The sequence below is a fragment of the Astyanax mexicanus genome, chromosome 15 (assembly GCF_023375975.1).
Source record: "Astyanax mexicanus isolate ESR-SI-001 chromosome 15, AstMex3_surface, whole genome shotgun sequence".
NCBI classification, from domain to species: Eukaryota; Metazoa; Chordata; class Actinopteri; order Characiformes; family Acestrorhamphidae; genus Astyanax; species Astyanax mexicanus.
The window spans coordinates 15,470,126-15,488,656 of NC_064422.1; the positions used below are offsets into that span (position 1 = coordinate 15,470,126).

Below are 18,531 nucleotides of genomic sequence, written 5' to 3' on the forward strand. Positions count from 1 at the left end.
AGATGGGGACGAGTCCTGTAGACATTAATTAATGAAATTAAATTAAATTCTCATGCTAAATACCATCAGTACCTCCAGTACAGTGACAGGTCCTGCCAGCTGTAGTTAAGTGTGTGTATTAGTGTGTAGTAGTGATGTCCTGTGTGAATAGATGTTAGATGGCACTGAGATGATCCTGTGACAGAGAGAGTGTATCTGTGAGGAGTCTGTGCGCTTGTTAAAATTCTGTTCACACTTGAAGGCTTTGGGACAGTGAGGCTCTGTACGGTGGTGGATCATAGACACAGTTTCTGCTTTAAAGGTTTTTAGACTTGAAATTCCTCCGCTTTTCATTCTGCTGTTCCAGCTGTGCTAACAGCTCCGTGCCCAGTGCTCTCATACGGTCCTCAGATACACTGTTCACCGTGATCAGAAGAACAAGCAGGATTTCACAAGTTCTGTAGAGGCTTGTCTCCTCATTGCTAACAATAGAACGTTGTGTATTTCTGCATGAATACAACCTAAAACATAATCCGATCAAGTCCTAAAAGTAAATATATAACAAGTAAAGAAAAAAAACCTTTGCAGAGCTTTGTAGCAGTGATGTTATATATTAAAATGCATTCTGTAGCAATATAACTGGCATAGACTTAAAAAAAATCCTTGTAATGAACATTAGCCAGTAACAGATGCTATAAATACTGTACATCTCTTACAAACCTTACATAATATTATATAATACTAGCTGCAATGTGTTGCTCTGTAATAATAACATAAACCAACAATGCCTAAAAATGAGATATTAAAAAATATTAACACAATTACTATATTTTGCCATATCTGGATCAAAAGTTTACTTTGTTCAGTCATGTCCAAATAAAATAAATTGAAAAACTGGATGATTTTATTATTATTATTTTTTTTTTTTTTTTTACTTTAAATCTTTTCATTAATACGATCTCTCTTGGGGGCTTTTATTATGAAGCCTCAGTGGTGGATTAGCCACAATGGCTAATGGCTAAGTGACGATGCTAAATGTTATTCTGTGTTAAATGTTTTTCTCCTTTATTATTTCTTATTTTTTTGCATGTTTGTCATTTTAAATGTTTTAGATCATCAAAAAAAATTAATATTTCTCAAAGACAACACAAGTGAACACAAAATGCAGGTTTTGTTTTCTTTATTATATCCCCCAACCTCCTACCCCAACCCCAGTTAAAACTGCTAGTTATAACTGTTGTTTATCACACCTGAGTATAATTTCTGCATGCCAGAGTGCCAAAGAAACCACTGCTGAGCAAAAAGAAAACTAATATTTAAATTTGTTTGATAATCTAGAACATTTGAGAGTGATAAACATGCAAAAGAATAAGAAATCATGAAGAGGGCAAACACTTTTTCACACAACTGTATATATATGTATTTTATATTTGTGCTGATTAGAGATAAGGACTGTTGTTAATTTGGTCTTCAGTAATGACCCACTTTGTTGGCCTCTATCATTATTGTGACCAAAACTGCAGCATGTTTTTTTTTATTTTTCTGTGATTAATTAATGGGAATTGGCTTGTCCCTAATTTTAACAGTCTTTTTTCTTGCTTTAATTAGTTATTTGGTGTGTGTGTACATGTGAAAGACAGTTTCCACAGTTTCATATAGGCTGTGGAATTTACAAGCTCACGGTAGCTCCATTGCTGTAGCTGTCACACACTCTGAACCTTATACAGCGTGTGTGTGTTTCTCCTCACTCGTGGCTGGTGACCCTGTGCTGCTGTGGCCAGCTGTGCTCAACGCTAAACCCTGGAGTTTATGTGCATACCAAACTAATGACTGGTGCCCCCCGTGAGGGTTATGAGTGTGTTTTCCCCCTCAGTTCACTTATTTTCCCACCACCGTCGGCCGAACGCTGACGTGTACAAAACTGCACAGTACTAAAACTAACCCTACTACTGCTGCTGTAAATATTAGTACTGTCATAACAGTTCATATTAGTAATATTAATTTTATTAAGGTAAAGACTAATACTGATATTACCACCATGTGCACAAACACTGCTATTAATACTAATAGTACTGAGGTGGCATAGATGCACTATATTACCAAAAGTATTAGCTTACCCATCCAAATCATTAAACTCAGGTTTGGCACTGAATTGACTACTCTAATTAATACTGATGATAATGTTGCATTTAATACTACCTCGGTTTCTGAATCAGTTTCTCTGATTTTGCTCTTTATAGGTATATGTTTGAGTAAAATGAACATTGTTGTTTTATTCTACAGACATTTCTTCCAAATTCCAAATAATAATACTAATATTGTCATTGAGCATTTATTTGCAAAAAATTAGAAATGCCTTAAATAACAAAAAAGATGCAGAGATTCAGACCTCAAATAATGAAAAGAAAACAAGTTCATATTAATAAAGATTTAAGAGTTCAGAAATCAATATTAGGTGTGATAACTCTGGTTTTAATCACAGTTTTCATGCATCTTGGCATGTTCTTCTCCACCAGTCTTACCACTACCACTGCCACTACTGGTGCAAAAATCCAAACAGTTCAGCTTGGTTTGATGGCTTGTGATCATCAATCTTCCTCTAGAGGTTTTCAATTTGGTAAAATCAATTTTTAAGTGGTGTCTAATTTTTTTCCCCAGAGCTGTATAATTTGACATTCTAAAGTTACTGCTTTTTAATATTGCTTACTAAGATTTTTTTACTGCTGCTGGTACTACATGCATTACTATTTTAATAATAATATAATTTTATATAATTGTGTGAAATCATGTTGAAAAATGTTTTAAAGCTCTTTGCTCTGGTGCAGATTATGTAGTTTACGTTTCTACTGTTACTTTCACTCCTAATACTAATGCTGCTTATTGAAAACAGCCAGCAGTGATAGTAACTAGTAATTATTTGTGTTTTAGTGTAACAGTGTGTCAGTGTGTTATGAGAGGTTATGGTAGCAGTCGTGGGAGCAGTGGTCAGTGTGAGCAGCTGCTGTCTATTCCTGCTCTTCTCTGTTCTTCTGAATGCTGTGGTTATTTATTATGATCAGTCCTTAGCGTGTCGCTGGTCTTCACCCTGCAGCAGCTAAAGAGCCTCATCGATTTGACTAGTGCTGACAGGTCAGGCATGTGATTTAGGGTTGGGCTACTAAATCTGGCCTAGAAATGTGAACTAAACCTAACCCCAACCTTAACCTGAACTTAAACTTAACCGGAAATAATGGTGCTGTAGATACTGAACAGATAGAGCCAAAGTGTGCAGTAGCATGTAACATTATCATCAACAGTAATTAAAAATATATATATATATACAGGTGCTGGTCAACGAATTAGAATAATTTGAAATAGTGCAATCATGAAATTCTTTGAATGCATTTTTTGTGCAGAAAGCAAATCAGGTGTTCACCGCACCTGTCCTACTCGTTAGACTAATCACAGAACTCGTTAAAATTTGCTCAGCTGAGCTTTCCAAAAGGCCCATTTAGGCCATTTAACTGTGACACTGTTGTTTTATTGAATTAGAATAATGGAGAAACCGTTTCATTGAATTAGAATAATTTTTATTATAATTTCAATCATCACTTTCTCAGTATTTTGTGGCTGCCCCCTTGGCTTGTATGACTGCCTGAAGTCTCCGCGGCATCGATTTGACCAGCTTGTCGCAAGTTTCCGCACTCACAGCTTCCCAGGCAGTGGCGATGTTCTGCTTCAGTTGGTCCAGCGTAGTAGGCTTTCTGTCGCGAATTTTCCGCTTGACGATGGCCCAAAGGTTTTCAATGACATTGAGGTCAGGCGAGTTGGCCGGCCATGCCAAAACTTCAAGCTGTTTTTTAGTGAACCAATCTTTGGTCGACTTTGCCGCATGAGCCGGTGCAAGATCCTGTTGAAATATGAAGTCTTCTTCGCCGAACTGTTCCTCAACAGTCGGAATCAGGAACGTTTCCAGAACATCTTGATATACGGCAGCATTGACAGTCTTCTTGAGGAAGCAGAGTTTCCCTACACCTCGAGCGGACATGCATCCCCAGACCATAACGCTCTGGGGAAACTTGACGGATATTTTCACGCACTCGTGGTTGTAGGTTTCGCCACCACGACGCCAGACACGAGGACCTTGGTCACCGAAGGAGATGCTGAAGCGTGATTCGTCACTGAAGACCACTTTCTGCCAGTCCTCAGCAGTCCACTCGCCGTGTTCTTTGGCCCACTTCAGCCGTTTCTCCATTTGTTTCTTGTTCAGCATCGGTTTTACTGCTGGAACGCGAGATTTGAAGCCGAGTTCGCGCAGACGACGGTAAGTGGTTGATCTGGAGACGTCAGCGCCGGTCTGCTTGTTCCACAAGTCGGTGAGCTCGGAAGTGGACTTGAACCGGTTGCTGACTGCGATCTTCCTCAGCTGCTTGTTGTCGCGAGCAGAAGTTTTTCGGACGCCGGAACAGTTGGTGCGCTTGCTGCAGTTTTTCTTGAGAGCTTTGCAGACGGAAGACTGGCTGATGCCGAGCTGCTCAGCAATTTTAGTTTGGGTCAAGCCTTGTTGGCGAAGGGCTTGAATTTGAGCCACTATTCCGGTTGAGAGGTCGCGCTGCTTACTATTTCAAATTATTCTAATTCGTTGACCAGAACCTGTATATATATATATATAATATTTCAAATATATATCCAATATATATCCAATTCCAAAAATTTACTGCATATATATATATATATGCAGTATTTTTTTTAATTGGATGTGTATAATACAAGAGTTTGCAAGCATTAATATAATAGATAATAGATTAGAAGCTTATGAAGAATTAAAAGTGAGTTTTCTTTAGTAAACAGATTGGTGGTGTAGCTAAAGATTTATGTGGTTGCAATGGTAGTAAGGTGGATCCTGTGGTGTTCCTAAATGGCCTAAATGGTGTTCCTAAAAGGTTGCTATAAGTGGTGTTTCTAAGTGGTTGCAGTGGTATCCCAGGTGGTAATTGTGGTGTTGCTAGTTGGTTGCTTTTGCATTCTGCAGTGGTTGCAATAGTATCTCGGGTGGTGTTGCCAAGTGGTTGCCATGTTTTTTTTATCAGATTGTTGCTATTAGGGGTTGTTTGATATTCCTATATCGATGTGCAATACAGTAAATTAAGATCCTAAATTAGTTTAAGCTCCTTTAAGGTTGTTCAGTACTTGGTTAGGCATCACTTATTTTCCCAGGATAAGTAGTAGCTTGTTGTGTGTTCACTCTTAACTCTGAACTGCTTGAATTTTTGCACCAGGCGTAAAGGCATAAAGTTATCCAAAAGCAGAGTGTTAGACTGGTGGAGGAGAACATGCCATGGGTTATTCCACCAAATATTGATTTCTGAACTCTTAAAACTTTATGAATATGAACTTGTTTTCTTTGCATTATTTGAGGTCTGAAAGCTCTGTATCTTTTTTGTTATTTCAGCCATTTTTCATTTTCTGCAAATAAAAGCTGTAAATTACTTTTTTTTAGGGGGGGGATTTTGGAGAAATGTTACCCGTAGTTTATAGAATAAAACAGCAATCATAATTTTACTCAAACATATACCTATAAATAGCAGAATCAGAGAAACTGATTCAGAAACTGAAGTGGTCTCTTAATTCTTTCCAGAGCTGTAAGTAATGTATGTGCATTTGTTCAGAACTTCTGCTGATGTTAATGTGGCAGTGGAGATGATCTGGAGCTAATGAGAGAAGCCTGGACTCGCCCTGCTTTAGGCTGATCATCTCTGAGCTGATCTGAATAAATTGCCACGTCTCCTTGTCTGTTCACTTCCATTCATTTCCATTCATCTGCTCACAGCGGAGGAGAACTGCACTTCTTCATTTCTGACCTGGATCTCCAGATCTGCAGCTGTGGGTTTGATTACAGCAGCTTTACAGCGTATATTCGGCAGAATTCACTGTTTACATCACAGTCTGTCACTTCCTGAGCTAATATATGAGCTGTTTCATTCTGTTATTTACTAACAGCGGGGGTGTAAACATGTCTAAGCAGACGTCTGCTCGGCCTGAGAGTCTGGTGGGGAAATTGTATCTCTAGTTCTGATATGAAGTTGAAGCTAATGATCAAATGAATTTCCAGGGTCTGTCTGTTTTAAACAGGGGCAAGATTAAGTCCTCCAACAGACTTTGCAGTATATCCAGTATGTCTTATAATACTTAACTTTTAATTTTCTAAATATCTAATGATATACTGTGTCTTGCTAAATGCTTAAACTGATGGAGCTAATAAATAATGCTGAATATAAAGCAGTGTTGTGCAAGAATCTGTATTTTATTTGTTCTGTCAGGGAGTGTAATTCACTGCAGTAAATACAAATCACACTGTACACATGCATTTGTTGACAAGCTGAGAAATACAGTAGCATAGTAATATTACAGCACTCTTATAGCATGTAAACAAAAGTCAGACTGTGACTGAAAGTAAGATGCCAGATTTAATCTAGGACCACATGCAAAAGTGACTCAAATGTCCACACAGCTCTAAAAATATTCACATTAAGGCAAAAAAAAAGATTTGAGGCACTTTGGGCAGTGTGCATAGCTTGAATGTATAAACAGTTGAAAAAAATAAACTTTCAGCAATATTGGTTCTCTAAATGTCACATACAATTTTAATAAACAGCAGCTTACCACAAATTAAATACTGATTGAGTTTAAAAATGACGTATAATATATGTGTACATGGAGTATGAAGCAGTGTTATGAGAGAGTTGGCATTTTTGCTCTAGGGCTCCCCCTATAGTTGGGAACTGCACTGCAAAAACTCTATTGAGAAAAAAATATGGACCAAATATTTTATTTACACTCGAATCAAGTAAAAAATCCTGAATTGATATCTTAAATTTGGAGACAAGAATCAAAACATTTTTTGTGCTTGTTTTGACATTTACATTTATTTTATTAAATTAATTAAGGTGAACATCTAAGTCTATGTGAGACTGATTTGTGTTGTTGGTCCTAAAATAAGCATAAAATCTTACACTTCTTACACAATACTTGATCAGAAATAGATTCTTATCGGATAAAAAATGATTTATTTTTTTGATATTAGATTAATTCACTGGCTAAGATTTTGTTATTTTTTTGCAATGTGTAAGTGTCTTTTACTCTACTGCAGTAAATACAAATCACTTGTTTGAGCGCCTCTCTCATGGACAGCTGCACACATGCACTTATTGACAAGCTGAGAGATCCAGAAGCAAAAAAAAAACACACAGCTGTTTTAACCTTGGCTCTGTCATTATGAGGTTGCTGGTTTTATCACCAGTGATGCCACAGCCATCCATAAATCACGAGTCTTTTTCGCTTTTAGGCTTTATTTATATTACTTTCCACTTTTATCTAGCATAAAAAAGGTTTTTGCAATGTAGTTTTTAATAATTTAAAATATGCTAAAATGGCTTAAAAAACACTACAGGACCATATATGTGGAACAGGGAGAGAGAACAAATCCTCTACTTAAAAAGTAATAATTTTTCAAATAAGCCTGATGTTGTACAAGAAAAATCACTCCCAAGACCAGATATTTTACCAAATCCAGTCAGGCTCAGGTCGGCATGGCGGGCCGTGTTGTTGATTTACTGTAGAGCCTGATTTACTCTGCTAAAGTCAGCATTACTCTTCCTTAAGAGGAGCTCAGCATGATGGATAGGCTTCACACACACACACACACAGCAGACACACACTCAGCCCAGCTGTTGTCAGGCATGCTCTGTGTGTGGTTAATGCTGCTGAATGCTGGTTATTAGTCAGAGCTGAGTGCTGGTTTAAGACTATGCTGAGCTGTGATCTGCTGTGTTTGGATGGAAACAGTGTTATTACAGCCGGGATGATGATCAGACTGCCGAGGTCGACTGCTGGACTGTAGAAGTGTGTGTGTGGTTGGAGCAGAACTACTCAAAAGGTGAAATTCGGTCAGAGTTTGTACCTAAATACACTGTATTGCAGACAGAGTATAACATCTCAGAGAAAAGGTCAATTCATAATGGCAAAAAATAAGTAATTGAAGTGTGACTCCAGTTTGTGTTTCAAAAGAAACACTCTAGGTCAAACCTTGAGACCTAACCTGAACTTCATAGACTTAGTGTGAGTCCAGGTCAAGTCCTCAAGTCTCTAAAGTGTGAGTCTAGGTCAAGTCCTCAAGTCTCTGGAGTGTGAGTTCAGGTCAAGTCCTCAAGTCTCTAAAGTGTGAGTCCAGGTCAAGTCCTCAAGTCTCTAAAGTGCAAGTCCAGGTCAAGTCCTCAAGTCTCTAAAGTGCGAGTCCAGGTCAAGTCCTCAAGTCTCTAAAGTGCGAGTCCAGGTCAAGTCCTCAAGTCTCTGAAGTGAGTCCAAGTTAAATAATAAGTCTGCGAAGTGTGGGTCTAGGTCAAGTCTATTGTAGAAGTACAGGTCAAATCTTCCATCTCTGAAGGGCCAGGTAAGGTTAACAAAGAGATAAATTGAGCCTCTAAGGTAAACTTTTTAAGTCCAGCCAAAGTCTAGGTCAGAACTTGAGTTTGGAATTAGGTCTTTGAGGTGCAGGTTCAAACCAAATCTAGACTTTCAAATGCTTAGGTCTAACCTAAAATCTTGAATCTCGAACGTGCAAGTCCAGTCCTAGTCTAATAAAGTAACAGGTATGATTTTAATGAGGGTTTTAATGCTAGCTCACATATTGAAGATACATTAGCACTTTCACTATAGTGCTTCCTTTGGGCCATTGCTAAACTCTGTGTGGGCTAGCAGAGTGAAGGCCACACAACATGTTTTTCCACCAGTGTGTAGTAGCATTTACTCTCTTTTATTTTAGTATCTGTGCACCAAAACACAGAGCAGAAACACCCAAGTGAGGAATTTTAACTCACTGCAGTTATTGTGTCTTTTCTTTCTTCATCACACTTTAGTAGAGGTCTCTAATTAAACTCTGTTCCTCTTCAATAGAAATTTAAATAACACCACAGATTTTTGAGACAACTGTAGCCTGTTTCATCCATAGGGAATAATTTTATAAGTCTATAGTCTTATCCGGAAGGGATTTGTTTTTTCAGGGGGACATCTGTGAAAAATATTTTACACTTCTACTCAGTGATAACTCTTGCATCTGGACTGCAGTTGAAAAAACAGGAGGACCAGTGAGTTTTTTGGCTTTTTGCCTGACATCGGGTTCCGTATCTTCTCTAATTCCACTCGCTGCTGTGTTTAGTTGGATCTCCATGGAAACGCGAGCCCAAAGTGTAATTACAGTGCATGGCAGTGGACAAATAGCTATTTTATTAAACACAAAGAAACGAAACTTAGAGATGTCTGTCTGGACGGAAACAAAATAACTGAAGGACCACGGAGTTCAGTGAAAAACAGCAGGTAATTCAGCCTGTAACTTTCTCAGAGGACATCTGAGAAAAACACACAAATGGTCGTTCCAGACGGGAATAAAATCACACAGAAACCCCCATAAAAGAGAAAATTACCCCAGGACCCCCTGAGAAAATAATCTCATTCGAAAATAAGACTTATGTTACGTTTTTATTCTATTGTCAAAGTAAATAGGCAACATAAAAATATATATATACATATAAATTTAATTTATTCTATATTATAATGAAAATAGGCTGTAAATATTTTCCATAATATATTCCATTTCTGATGATGTGGGGGTATTTCATATTCCACAATTCCCTGCATCACGTGTGTACTGTAATAGAATACATCATAAAAGGCATTACCACCCACAGTGGACAGCACAGTGCAGTGGATGGTAATGATTGTGACCTCATGCATCTTGTTAGAATAGATAAGCGACTTTGACTGCTGAAGAAATTACATTTACATTCAGACACACAATGCTCCAAAGTCTAGTGGATAATCTTCCTTGGAGAGTTGAGACAGTTACTCTTTTTAAACAATTTTTTTTATACCCTTGATTTCAGGAAAAAATTAATGATTAGCTGTTCCTATACTTTTGGTCATATAACGTATTTTCATATTTATTGTACAGTTTCTGATTTTGATTTTTTTTACAGTGCTGGTATTTGCTCTTCTTGTACTGAACCCAAACTGTTAAAGGCTTTATAAGTGCATTTTTGCCTCAGTAAATCTTGGCTTTAAATCGAAATACTAAAAATGCTAATTTCTTGGCTTTGGCTGTGAACCAGGCAGACGTGTGAGTAAATACAGTTGACCTGCTGTGTGTTCTGTTGGCTGGGACAGGGTCCAGGGAAGCCCACAGAGCGGATGTTTTGGGGTCAGGAACAGAGTTCCTTCGTGTTGGACACGGTGTGGGCTTGATATTGATATAGTCTCTCATTATTAATAACGCTCAGTGGAAACCAAACACTTTCCACAGAGTCTACAGAGCTTATTTCTCGCTGGGTCGATGTTGGCGAGCTGCTGGAGTGTGTGCTTCTCCCTCGTCACATCCACAAATGTGTGTGTGCTGTTGCTTTCTCTCTGGTTTTGACTTTGGACGGATAGTGTCCAATTCCAGCAATTAAGCTTCACATGTAAGCATTTATATCATTGCAACAATCCTACCGAACCACCTAGAAACACCTCAGCAGCAACCAACTCTTAATTCAATAACAAGACCCTAGCTACGGCCTAGCAACACCACCTGTAACCTACCCAATCAGCCTATAGCAACTAGACCCCACCCATAAATCCTACAACAGTTTAGCCCTGAATCTCATCATAAAGTTTAAAAGTTACCCGTACAATTGTTTAGTCCCATTCATTCAGCATACTGCAGTTTAGCCTCACCAATTCATAAGTTGAGCAACCTTAGCAGCAGCTTGGTCTCATATACCATAACTAGACCCTAGCTACCACCTGGCAACACCACCTACAGCGGCTTGAGTTTCCCCTTTCAGCCAATAGCAACTATGCCACACCAATTAAACCTACAGCAGTTTGGCACCGCCTACTCATCCAAATTGAGCAATTAGGCACTACCAGTAAGCACTTACAAGATGACAACACTTTAGAAATCACCTAGCAACACCTTAGAAGCAACTAACTCTTTTATACTATAACAAAACCCTAGCTACCACCTAGCAACATCACCAATAACACATATTTAGCATACAGCAGATTATCCCCGCCTATTTATTCTAAACTGAGCAATTTGGCCTCACCATTAAGCACTTACACCATAGCAACATTTTAGCAGCTGCCTAGCAACACCTTAGCAGCAACAAACTCTCATACCATTACAATACCATAGCTACCACCGAGCAACACCACCTATACCATAGAGCATCTTACACATTCAGGCTATAGCAGTTATCCCTGCCTACTTATCTTGGGCTATGGTGAGCTATATCAGGCCTCACCAATAAGCACTTTAGCAACCAATAGCAACACCTTAGCAACCACCTTGCAACAACTTAGCAGCAACCAACTCTTTTACCATGACCCTAGTTATAACCTAGCAATACCACCTATACCTTTTATGGCACACACAGCAAGAGTTTCCCAGTAAGCTCTTCTTTACTGTTCATTTTTTCCACAATATACTTATCCTTTCACTCTGCTATAATCACTTATATTCACACACACAAAGCTTTAAAAACAAATCCGTTTTATTTGTTTTTAAAGGTGTCCTTCTGCTAAAATCCAATTTATCTTGTTGTTTGTAAAATACTATAGGTCTCTCTGAGTTGTATATGATGCTGCACATGAAACTGTTCCTCAGCCTCCAATGTCTGCAGTAGCTAGTAAAAAGAAAATATTCAGAAAAACGAGTTGATCAGGAAGAGCACCGTGTCTACGTCAACCCTTGAAATTAGTATTCATGACCTAAAGCCAGGAAGCAGCATCATCTCGTCAGATAGGAGATAACAGCATTAGGAACAGCATGGCGGTTTGTTCCTGTGTTATTTGTGCAAATAACACATTAGTGTTGTATGCTTTGCCCAGTAATTCACAGCTAAGGAACAAATGGTTAGAATTTGTCTTTGTTTTACACTTGAAGTAAAAACTAAAAGTAAAAATCCACTGTGGGTTTTTGTTTCAACTGCCTGGGCGGCTCTGATGCGGCTCAGCCAACAAAACTCCATGGTGGATTTTTATTTTCTGAACCTGGACTACCCATCTCAGTGGGTAAGTAACTAGGTTTACACCGGATCTCCGGTGAATTTTGTGTTTTACAGAGAGTCTAAGACTAGGTAAGTGGCTGAACTGCACTAAGCAGGGCATTACACATGTTGTAAAGTAACATATGACATGCAAAGACTTCACCAGACTAAAGCAATATTATACAGGATTACTGGAGCATTTTCTTTCAAAAAAAATAGCTCACAGAACATTCATTCATACTACATAGATTATAACTAGACATTTTAAAATGAATGAAAACATACCTAACATGAATCTGTGTGTGTTTGTGTGTTTAGGTGGCTGCACGGGCCGGAGTTTACGACCTGCTGAACCAGCTGGGCTTCTCTGAGTTTGAGAACGTGAAAGACTCAACCCTCGCTCGCCTCCGCTTCCGCTGGCAAGAACAGAGCAACCAGAACCTTCCATTCAGAGGAGAATTCATGTGAGAGAGAGAGAGAGAGAGCAGCTGCACTGTGACCTGTAGAGGAAAAATTACGTAATCTGAAGATGCTGTGCATTGATCTGATCACTGTGCGTTCAGACCCTGTTTAGTTTCAGTTCTCAGTGTTTTTAACTCCTTACTGTCTTTATTAGATCGTTTTTGTTAATGTTTGTCTTTTATAGCATGTCCATAAAACACACGTCCGTAGGGTAGAGTTCTAAAACAATCTGCTGCAGAGGATTACCTTATTTAACTCCAGTTATCAGTGTTTAAAACGATCTTTCAGATCAGATTTTCATAATTAAAATCCCTTTTTTTATCCTAAATGAAGTTTATCATTTAGAAGGCTATACTAGCTAAAAAGCAATGGAAGTTAATATCCAACCAGTAAACATTGTGCTAAGTGAACCCTACTTGCCACAATCGGTGTCCGGTAAGCTTCTCGTTAGCTTAGTAGCTCCATTGCTAAAACTGTAAATAACCTTTAAAATGAGAAAACACCAAACTTAGACTTTGACTTAGCTGAAATACTACAGTTGAGACGAAAGCAAGAAACTGTAAATCTGATTTATTGTGAAGGAATTTAGTGAAGGGATTATTTAGAGCTTGTTTTCAAGTTGCTCACTCAGTTAGTATTAGCATTTGTCACTCGAACTCATGGAGCATCATGAAAGTGCTAAACTGAGTCATGTTTCCATAATTTCTTTTAAAATTAAATTCTCCATATTTTTAAGGTGTTGATGACTTTATTTATCCTGCTGAAAAACAAACTGCCAGCTCAAACTGGTTAAGCTGGGTTTAGTAGCTTACCTTATCTCTGAGGGTTTTTTTTTTTTTTTTTTTTTTTAAGCATTTGGTATTTTTGATGGCTTAGCTGGTCTACAAACATGATCAGCATGACCAAGTCTATGATTGGGATGTTTGTCATACTGGCGATAGGGCTGAGAACAGGACAAGTCATCTAACGATGTGATTTTATCACAATATGATAACATTTAAATCATGATATTGGGATATATCACAAAGACGATGTTACTAAAGAGGATAAAATACACCTAAAAATTATTGGTGTCAGTTTTACAGAGTTTAACAGCTAATATTCTTCACCACAAGTCTGCCCTATTCATTTGATTAGCGCCACCATGTGGAGCAATAAGGCAATAGCTGGAACTTGGTGTTCCAGTACCTAGGTTTCAATACAAATATTGATATTTGACGCATCCTATTAATAAATTGCAATACACCCCCTTGTTTACCATCTTTGTGATGTTGGTCATTCTGGCCAATCAGCTTGTTCTTACTGGTCACCTTGTTCTTCCTGCATGGTCTTGTTTGGTCTGTTTTTTTCTAGATAACCGGCTACCACCTTGATCATCGAATGCCAGCATAAACTAAAAAATCTAAATCTTCAAACCAGCACTGCCAGCACCAGCTGTTCCTGAGTTGCATTTTTCAGCAGGAATATCCACAAGAATTGCAGTATTATGTTAATATTTGTAAACCTCCACATTCATGGTGTGTTTAAAGTGTTAAATGTGAGTGTTTTTCTCTGTTTCCTTCCCTGTTTCACAGATAGCATGTGCTGGATGTGTCTTTTAATGCACCCACACATGCGTTTTAGTCCAGTTTTTAACATTTATGTTTTAGCTTGTATAGTTTATTAATCCTGATTCTCACTCCTGTGCTTTTTTTTAAATATTAGTGATTGTTATTGTTAATATCGGAGAATAGATCCTGAAGAAACCACTGTTTTTGTTCTGTTTTGTAAAGGAGCGTACAGTATTTTCCAGTAAGATTTTTTGCACTCTCCATTAAATAAGATTTGTAAACTTCCAGTTTGCTCTTGTGTGTCTTTTGGGGTGTTTTTACATTTGTTCCTGTGGTTGCTTTTAAGGTGGAGATAGGCTCACACTTTCAACCCTCTACTCCAGGGGTCTGCAGTAGGCGGTCTGCGGGCCAGATGTGGCCTGCAGGCATGAAACATCTGGCCCGTGAGATTGATTGAACTATAGTGAACAATAATGAAAAAATAATAATAAAATGCTTCTCTGGTGAGCTTTTGTTTACATTTCTCCCCTCTCTCTCTGTTGTGCAAGGCGTGACTTTAGTTTCTGCCCGTTCTCGTTTTTCTACCCATTCTTCGGCTCCCTATCTCTTTATAAGGGCATTTTTTTCCCTCATGTGTCACTAGCCGGGGCAGTGGTTGTGTATTGGTCCGCGTCCCTGATGACACCGGTTCGATCCTGCATGAAGAGCAGAGTGTTTATTCTAACCCGCTCTTCCTCTTCAGTAGGCGGATCACGTTGCGTTCGCTGTTTTGACTCGTTCGCAAAGAAAGAATGAAATTCCAGGCGTCTCTGGAGCTGGACGCTACCGCTGTGGATTTTGGATCGGAAGTGGACAGCCCACTTGTGATTCTGGGTTTAATATGTTTCCACCACATAGAGGAACATGAGTGTGTGTGTGTGTGTGTGTCTCTCTCTGTGTGTTTGTGTGCGTACAAAGTGTGTGGTCTATATTAGTGATTCTGTTCCATACTTTTACAGTCCACTGCTTTACATACCAGTTCAACTCAGGTCAATGAAGTTAACCTCAGTTTGAGTCAGTTCAACTCAGTTCACTTTAAGATGCCTTTCAGCTCAGATTGACTCTTCACCTTAATTTAATTGAACTCAATGCTCTTCAACTCCATACAGCTCTGTTGACTTGGTTTGACTGTTCACCTCTGTTCAGCTCTGTTTAACTAATTCGACTATAAATCAGTTAAACTCAGTTGACTCTTTTTAGTTCACTTTCACTGAGTTTGACTGTTTGACTGTTGCACCATTAAGATGGATTAAGAAAGTTATCTAGCTACTTTAGAAATATTACTAGCAGTATACATAAGACTGCTAAAAATGCGTGTTATAAGGCGCATTTTAAGAGACTATAAAGAACTTCTAATTCAGCATGTCTCGCCGCTGGGTGGGGGGGGTGGGGGGGGGTAGCTAAATAAGTTAAGTAAAGCTAAGCTAAGTAAACAAAACTGTAATAAAATTAAAGTAGTGCTGGATGAAACTTTCTTTCCAGAAAGTTTTTTTTTTGGGGGGGGGGGGGGGAGTAAAGTGCGAATTTGTCTGAATTTGTCCAGCACTAAGGCTAGAGCATTAGCAACTAACTGTTAGCAGGCAAGAACAGGGAAATAGTGGTTAGCAGCTAATGCTAATGCTACTCCAGCCCAGGTGCTGGAGAACTAAACTGAAATTCCTGTATAAAGCTGTACTTCAGTGGAGTGACTTTATTGCTCCTTACAGCCTGACTGGTAAAATTCATACATAAGGTGCACTGGATTAAAAGGCGCTCTGACAATTTTTGGGAAAATTAAAAGATTTTAAGTGTGCCTTATACTGTGAAAAACAGACATCCCAAGTTGCAAAAGTTGATTTCAGGGAGGTCATCCCACCCCACCCCCCCACCCCCCACCCCCTGGCCAAAAAACAAAGAACAAAAAAACTCTGAGGTGAAATGAGTTTTATATTTTTTCTTTTTGGAAGGCCCTGCCTCTGCTTTCCCTGCCTCCGCCATGATCTGCTTTCTCTCACTCACTGAACAAATCCCGTCCGAGAGGGGGGAAAAGCACTGCCCGCCCACACTAAAAACTGATTGGCTGTCTCACAGACTCTTTGCAGAGAACAGGCCAATCAGAACCCTCTCTGTTTTTTCTCTCTCCTTCCCACACGCGATTAGAGAAAAAAAGTCTGTCACCTGTGTGCGCGTTTGGGGCACATAAACTTGGTATGACTCATTTGACTATGAAAAACTTGAACTCTATTTAAATCAACTTAACATATTCAATCCATTAAACTCAGTTTAACTCAGTTGTACTCAAACTCTTTGCTGTGAAAACTCAAAACAGTTCTGGAAAGCATGGACTCCCAAAAATGTTGGGGAAAAAAATGTTTGTTTAAGATTCTGGGCCATGCTGTACAGACTGTCACACACAATTTCTACATAAATTGAGATTTTTCAGACCAGGCATTAAACGACTGGTTTATAGTGGGTTAATCTGGATTTAAGCCAGACTATCATTTAAAACTTGTTTTGGCTGTTGTCCGGATCTTGGCCTGGCTGTGGAGGGTGATGCTGTCTGACTGAGGGCTAACAGTGCTCTTTACTCAGCATTACTCATATTACCCCCTGGAGGGGACGTTTTCTGTGATGTCATTGCATGGTTTGCCTGCTAGGATGTGTGTGTGTGTGTGTGTGTGTGTGTGTTTGCATGCTTGTGTGTGTGGGGGTAAACCAAGGAGACGTGCAGCTGGAGTCAGTCAACACACACTGAACAGCAGACAGGAGTACAGAACAATCGATTAATTATGCCCATATGGTGTGGTGTTTTTTAGCTGTGCAGACATCTGGACCTACTGTCTGTATGGACTCACTCCTTTTAGGGGAAATTTCAACACAATTTTTAAACTTTTTTTTAGCATATTTTTGTCTGTTGTATTTATATTTATATTTATATTGGGGAGTTCATTTATTTTGGCACTTCTTTTACGCACTTCAGTGCGTTAATTTTAATGCACTCTGGAGTTGGATTTACTACTCAAAATAGAGTAGAACTTTCGGTTTCTGAAGTCGCGCTATTTCTTTTACACCAGTTGCTGCCAAAGTTTCACCAATGCTGCATTCAAATGTTGAATTCCTGTCTCTACAACGCTAGAGGTGGTGGTAAACTGCAGAACCTAGCTATGGTTAGTGAACCTTACTGAAGCTCAGTGATTACTAGCTCAAGAGAAAAATAGGCTGCTAGCTCCTTTCCATGGCTGCAGCACACTGTTGTGTTGTATACCTGGTAAACAAGTGTATGGAAATGGGACTGGAGGGATCACGCTGGGCGGTAGGTTCAGTGGCTACAAGCCACACAAGAAAAATGCAGAAGCATTTCTGAGTGGAGAAGGGATAAAATATTGTGTTTAATGGTACCAGTGTGCTGGAACTACCATCCCTGCTAAGTCAATTAACATATTCATTATAAAAACTGGGGTATCGGGTCGCTTTTCACAGGGGAGTTCTTCTGGCCACGTCACGCGTCTTTACGTACTTACGTCACACGTACTGCCTCTAAAATCTGAGAATTCGGCTCAGTTTTACTGAACTCGAGCAGCTGGTGGAGCAATGGAGACTTCAGAAGAGAAAAACTCAGAGCTCAGTAGCTCATTCACTCAAGTGTCTGACTGAGTGCTTGCTCTTTTTTTCTGACTGAACATAACCTGGAATCGGATTCATTCGCTCTGAAAGGAGACCGCATCACACCCACCCAGTTCAAAATGATTCTTTCGCATGCTCGGTGCAATTACCCATTCTCACCAGAGAGGCCCCTAAATCCCCTAAATCACAAAACTTACGGACATCAGCTTTAATTTACTATAAAACTTTTAGCAGTGTATGCTTAAATCTATCACATTTAAAATCTACAATAATCAAATCATTAGTTCATATTATTATTTTCCTTAATACTAATATTGTTTTCCAATCGTGCTTAAGGAAATGATGATCTTTTAGGCCCTCTTTTGCACTATTTGGATACTATCTCAATTTTTTCTTTTATTATATAATAGAACACTTCTTTTTATACACTAGCGGTTGTTGTGATGAAGTTGTAGGCCTTCAGAAGCAACATTAAAAAGCATCAAAGCTCAAATTACCTTTTGAATACCTAAAAGTGGCCCACACACAGAGCAGCCCACTGTGAATTTGCCCGTTCCTCCCGATGACCAGTCCATTCCTGGGTGGAACTAAATAACAGGTTCCTCTTCTGAAGGTACCACTTTATTGTCACACACCATGCCTGTTCTTTCCATCCAGAGGATTAAATGTCCAAACATTGGAGTTGGATGAGCAGATGACTGGTCATCACTGAGTCACTGAGCTCTGGCTGAAATGTTGGTACTGCAGGAGTTACCAGAAACAACAAATACACTGGTATGAAAAGGTTTGGGCACAATTTTCATGGTTTTCCATTATAAATTATTGGTTGTTCACAT

The 18,531-nt window shown here is 39.0% G+C and overlaps 1 protein-coding gene across 3 annotated transcripts in view; it reads left to right on the forward strand.

Annotated features, from left to right (window-relative positions):
* The window catches only part of pald1a (phosphatase domain containing paladin 1a), a 104,021-nt gene extending 91,495 nt beyond the window's left edge, over positions 1-12,526 (forward strand). For all 3 annotated transcript variants that reach the window (XM_022669058.2, XM_022669059.2, XM_049464773.1), the window contains exon 20: positions 12,360-12,526. In XM_022669058.2, coding sequence (XP_022524779.2) covers positions 12,360-12,509 — 150 coding nt within the window. In that variant the 3' untranslated portion in view covers positions 12,510-12,526. The remainder of the gene's footprint in view (positions 1-12,359) is intronic.
* Positions 12,527-18,531: the final 6,005 nt, after the last annotated feature.